The 6000-nt window shown below is 39.6% G+C and overlaps 1 protein-coding gene across 1 annotated transcript; it reads left to right on the top strand.

Annotated features, from left to right (window-relative positions):
• The first annotated feature begins 2155 nt into the window (after positions 1-2155).
• thtpa (thiamine triphosphatase) lies at positions 2156-3821 on the top strand. Its single transcript, XM_070928438.1, has 3 exons — positions 2156-2237; positions 2526-3023; positions 3177-3821. Exons 1-3 carry the CDS (start codon positions 2156-2158, stop codon positions 3275-3277), a joined length of 681 nt encoding a protein of 226 aa, XP_070784539.1. The 3' UTR covers positions 3278-3821.
• Positions 3822-6000: the final 2179 nt, after the last annotated feature.

The raw sequence follows: 6000 nt of genomic DNA, 5'->3' as shown, positions 1-6000 counted from the left end.
TCTAACCTATCATTTTAAAAGCTTCACGGCGTAATTGACGAAAGAATTAAACGCTAAAAAAGCTACTTGAAGCGGAGTACGTGCGCCGCGGTCGCCTCGACGATGGGGGTGGTGTGAAGAGAGCAGGCGAAAGAGACGAGAGGCAGAAAAAGTTTGGGATTTAATGTTGGATTTCTATAAGGGATCGGATTAGTATGGGGCACAATCCGTCGTATGCTCGATCTTCTATCAGTCGCAGGCCACTCTCCCCGTTCAAATCAGCACAATTAACCGATCGCGAATGACGTTTAATTAAGTTCAGAGCAATTAGCTAATGCGTTTTTTACCTGCATGGTCGCCGCTCCAGCACGCACACACACACACTCTTCCTCTGTGGCTCCTCAGAAGTGAAAAGTTTTCTTGCCTGCCCTCCCTCTCTCTCTCTCTCCCCTCTCTCCTGTTCTCCCCCTCCCTTCATTCGCCCTATCCCTCTCTCCTTCCCCTCTTCCCTCTAGTAAACAGACCACAGCTCCCCCCAAGGCTGATTGCTGACATTCAGAAGGGACAGACACGACTATCAAATCCCTTATGTAACCCCCGCAGATATTAGAGATTATTAATGTATGTTGAAACACCGATTGCTTATTGAGCAATAAAGATAAGACAGGAAGGTGGTATGCATGATAGATCATTTTCCAAAAAAAGTATGTCGATGCCTAGATTACACGGAATCCCCTTTAATACGAAACCCTTCCTCGTTTTCACATTAAAGGTGAATAAAAAACGAGTCCCCATTCTGCCAACTTGGATTGTCACAAAGAGTGTGACGAGTTAATTAAGGCTGAATAATAGAGCTATGACCGCGATGGCTCTACTCAGCACCATCCGCGCCATTTATGACATGTTTTCAATCAAATGATAGGTGTGGCGCATATCAACAGTCGAGTATATGCGGAATAAATATTTATGAAGCAGAGGGGATTAAAACTGCACCATCTGTATGCCCCTGCGTTACTGGGACAGGAAGTGATGTTCCTGAATACCCTGATAGGTGCCTCTAATTGCGCCTGTGCAAAATAAACTTCGCTGACGTGTAGGGGCTGCTCGGGTTGGTCTGTCGCTCAGTTTCTGATGCCGAATGATTTGGATTTAAGGACTTGACTTACGAAGGTGTGTGAGAGAGCAGCTCGCTGCGTCTGTGGGGATTTTTAAAACTCTGTGGTTCAGTTTGGTGATTTTGACTTGTAGTTCATGTATGACAGCAGCAGCTTGGGCTGAATGAGCCTGATTATAATGACACAGGTGCGGCTAAGGGAGCTACTGCTGTATTACTTCATAGTCATATAGTTGGTAAAACAATAACAATCAATTTTGTGCATTTACTGACAGTTTACTATGGGGCTTGAAAATAAAATAATACTAAATAGAATAACTATGAAATGTACCCAACGTAAAACCAACCAATCTACAAATTTGACAACCCTGAGAAAGCCCTGAGGTTAAATGCAGTGGTGGTAGAAGTACGTACATCTTTTACTTAAGCAATACTACAATGTAAAAATACTCTATTACAAGTATAAGTCATGCATTCAAAATTTTACTTCAGTAGAAGTACAGAGGTACAGAAGGAGGTTATATTATTATTATTATTATTATTATTATTGTTATTATTATTGTTTATATATATATATATATATATATATATATATATATATACACATATATATGTTGTTGTTGTTCTAGTATTATATTATTATTAGTGGTGCATTGCTGTGTAATTTAAAGCATTTAAGCAGGTTGAAATGAAGGTCATTTTAAATATTTGACATACTTTTCTGGTAGTTTAATCTATAATAATGCATTATATGTTATTGCTTTATATTTTGTATGCAGTACCTTAATCTACAGAGTAGCTAGTAACTAAAGATATTAACTCAATCTACAATACTTCCCTCTGAAACATCATAAAATGGATGTACTCAAGTAAAGTACAGATACCTTAAAACTGCACTTACTGCACAATACTTCAGTAAAAGTAATAGTCTATAGTCTATAAAAAAGCTTTCAACTTTTGTTATCTTGACAAGATGTTAGAATAAGTGATCCCTGTTATTGTTAAAAGTTAGTGTTGGTGCCTGATATGTAATCACACAGTATTGTTGGTGTTGATCTTGCTATGTCATTTCAGATGAGTATGGAAGTGGAAAGGAAATTTTTATGCAATGCTGACACACTCAAAACACTGGAGAAGATCGGGGGTACGTGTTTTAATTTAATACCACAAATTTACGCATGGGTAAACTTAGAATTGAGGCATTTAACTGATGCTGTGATCCACGCCAACTTACAAATGGTCACTGAAGGATTTTTACAGCACTTAATGACACTAATTGCTGTGATTTGCTCTGTAACTGTAGTGACACTGGCCATCTGTCTCTTGTTAATAATGACGTTTACTTATCTGTCTCTGCCTTGTTAGTGTTTTTATATTTATTTATGCTTCTTTGAAATAATCTGTCTCTCTTCCTCCCACTTCTTTTATTCAGCAGTGTGTGTTGGTCAGCGGCAGTTTTCTGACCAGTACTTTGACACCCCCAAGTTTGACCTGACTTTGAAAGACGTGTGGCTGCGTAAACGTAAAGGATGCTGGGAGCTCAAGTGCCCAGCAACGGTCGACGGGACAGAAGAGATGAATGGAGAACAATCCAAAGCAGCAGCACTGTGCACTCGCTACATGGAGATAACCAATCTGCCTGAAATTCAACAGAGAGTGAAGGAGGTCATAAAAGACATGTGTGAGGACAGAGAGACCGAGACAAGCTCCTCACAGGAGGATGAGTCTTGGCTGAGTAAAATGAATCTGGTGTGCTTTGCAGAGTTTACAACAGTGCGGCGGTCGTTCACTTTAGAGGAGGAGGTGGTGCAGATAGATCTTGACCAAGCTGACTTTGGTTACCATGTGGGAGAGATAGAGGTCCTCGTTCCAGAGGGAGGAGATGTGCAGTCTGCCTTGGAGAAGATTGAAAGAACAGCTCAAAAGCTGGGTGAGTTCAAAGCTGTCAAACTGCCCAACCCTTATATTTATAAATGGAACACATTCAGTATCACATATTATATTCATCAAGTAAAATTTCAATTTGCCATTTTGTGACCTGCTCTCTTTGAGAGTCATAAATATTTTTTCTGCTTCTTCACAGGACTGACTGGAGATCAACGAGTAGAAGGAAAAATGAATGTTTACCTTAAAAGGAATAACCCAGAGCACTATGCAAGGCTACTGAGCGAACATGTTTTGTAAGACGTATTATACATTATCTGTAACAGTTACAGCTGAATCATTTTTAAACTGTACATATTATATCTGTAAGACTGAGGTATTATTTATTAGAAAGCCTAATTTTATAAAACTTTAAAAACCTGAACTCACTGTATTGTAAATACCTGAATCTCTCAAGACATTTCCTGAATTTGAAACTGTAGAAGACAGCAATAGACCCTCAAAATCTACACTAACAGGATGCTAAATGGCTGTTGCCATCTCCACTTGAACTTTTTGCGTCCTATGCACCACATGCAACAGTTCTATTTTTGTCTGGCGGTAATGTTGAAAGTGTGAGAGGAACTGTGAAAACTGGAAATAAATGGGGTGCCATAGTTTAAATTCACCATTACTGATGATTGTTTTCTACTGTGTTGTATTTAAAAGGCAGCTGATTAGACATATTAGACACTCCCAGATAAAGAGCTCGGTACTCTGTGTTTCACCCCCAGCACAGTATGAAGGTCTTAAGAGTTGTACCTGTATTCCTGTCTGCTTCTTGTGCTGAACTCAGCAGCTGGATTTTGATGTAGGTGTGCAAATATAGCTGCCCCTGCTTTTACATCATCAAGCCTCCTGTGTGATCCAATTTTTTGCAGCTCCCACTCAGTGCTAGTTTCCACATTTAAAAGTCTTTACATTCATGTTGATGTTTCAATAATTTGCGCTATGAAACGGGCTTAGATTGGCTAATTTGTCATCTTTGTGTTATACTGTAGTTATAATGAGAAAATAATCTTGTTAAATTGACAAAACTTTCTTACATAACAACAGATGTGTTCTGATTATAATGAGATTCGTTAAAAGTGTTGCCACTGATATACTGCAGAAATAGATGAGCAGAAGCACTAAAGGAACTGATCAAGTCTCTTTTTTTGCAGCGCACTCTTGTTAAGTAAGATACATTAAATTGTAATTAGTATGCAGACACTGCAGGCATTTGTCTGCTCTGCAACTTACAGCACAAATTATCTGTCCAACATTCCTGCAGTACTGTGGTGACAACATTCCTCCATGAGAGAGAGACGTGTAACAAAAGATGAGTTACCACAGTCACGCATCAGTCATCATCTTCAATTTCAGGCTGTGACCAATCAGTCGGAGGTGATGGAGGAGGTCTCTGAGAGGTTGAAATTAGCCCTCTGATGGATTGTTCTGCTGGTCTCGTCTCTATTGTACCAACACCAGCACCTGTTGTGGGCAGCTTTGTCTGGACACCTGTGATGCAAACACACAATAAAAGATATATGTATATAATATAGAAGAATGTGATACATGGGTGACCATACGAGTTGTTTGAGAGACACACACCCAGGCTTCCCCTGTATATCAGTCTTCGTTCTGACAGCTGGGTCCCCACAGTCCTGGTCCTGATCGCAGGAAGACTACACTGGAGGCCAACTTCATGCACGACCACCGAGTTGCACCGACAGGCCGCATCTGCTCTTCTGAAACATGATGCAGCTGCCCCCTTCATCAAAGACAAAAATAACACAATACTGTAGTTACATTTAGTTTGTTCAATTTTACATTAACTTTACAGGAAAGCATAAAGCATGAATGAATATAGGTGCTACCAAGAGGATATTTGAACAATTTATAACCTTTTGAGACCACCTTATGTTAACCATTTAAACCAAGCCTATGTTTACCGATTTAATCCAATTTACTTCTATTATGTTTATGGTATACTGATTTTGAAAAGCTACACAGTGCAGCTGTCATATAGAAAAGTATTTCTACATGTACACATACTGTTTACGTATAAATAATGTAGAAGTTTCATGGTATTCAAAAAGTAAGCAGAGTTTATCCTATATAGGTGTATTTAGTGTGTACACAGCCAAACCTTAAGTGGTACACTGATAAGAATAGGTGAGACAAAGTTTGTCTATGGGTCCAGGGTTCAATATGCCTTGTTGCTTTTCTTTTTGGTTTTAAAGCAACTTTATTTGGCAACACATAACATTTAGAGCAAGACAAATAAGAAAAAAAAATCATACAGTAAACATATCAAATAGCTAAATCAAAAAGAGAAAGAATAAATAAAAAGATCAACAGAAAATAAAAAGTTCAGGATTATTCGAAAAATATGCCTTGCTTAAGGAGCGTGTTAATCAATACGTATCAGGTCATCGACGGGCTTACGTCAGAGTTACTCCAGGGTGCACGTTTCCAAGGCACACGGCGACAGCCCCGTACAGCTACAGCTCACTTCAAAACAATAACTAAACAGAAGCAAGTTATTGTAACAAAAGTATTTATTCACATGAGACGAACGTTTGGTTGCTTTATATCGCTGGAGTTCACCGAGCCTTAAATACACTGTGGTTGACTTCATCAGCTAGCAAGCTGTTGTTAGCAACACTTTGAAAAGCCACCCCACCTCAGGCAGTGAGTCGCTCGGGGAAAAGCGTTTCTTACATGCTTAAGCCATGTTGGGCTCCCAGGATAAATGGATGGCACCGCGTCAGGCTTCAGTATCAACTTTTTGGCAAAACCCTTGGATCTTTGAAAGAAATTCACGAAAGAGTCGTTAGTGAAATGTGCGCCGCAAATACGGATTCCCACTGTATGTGGAGGTCCGCTCAAGCGTTGTCTATAAATAAAGTCCATCCATTTCTGCTTCAGCACAGGATTCCTTAGCAAATAGTGGATGGAGGCTCCCGGCTCTGTTTTGCATCCAAAAGCAGCACAGTCTG

This window comes from Enoplosus armatus, chromosome 21, assembly GCF_043641665.1.
Source record: "Enoplosus armatus isolate fEnoArm2 chromosome 21, fEnoArm2.hap1, whole genome shotgun sequence".
Taxonomy (NCBI): Eukaryota; Metazoa; Chordata; class Actinopteri; order Centrarchiformes; family Enoplosidae; genus Enoplosus; species Enoplosus armatus.
Note: the sequence above shows the minus strand (reverse complement) of the source record. Positions and strands in the feature narration are given on the sequence as shown.

Bases quoted from the DNA above. Each gene is read 5' to 3' on its own strand.
- thtpa (XM_070928438.1), top strand. From the start codon at position 2,156: ATGTCATTTCAGATGAGTATGGAAGTGGAAAGGAAATTTTTATGCAAT. The intron at 2,238-2,525 runs GTACGTGTTTTA...TCTTTTATTCAG, and splicing joins AACACTGGAGAAGATCGGGG to CAGTGTGTGTTGGTCAGCGG. The intron at 3,024-3,176 runs GTGAGTTCAAAG...GCTTCTTCACAG, and splicing joins AAGAACAGCTCAAAAGCTGG to GACTGACTGGAGATCAACGA.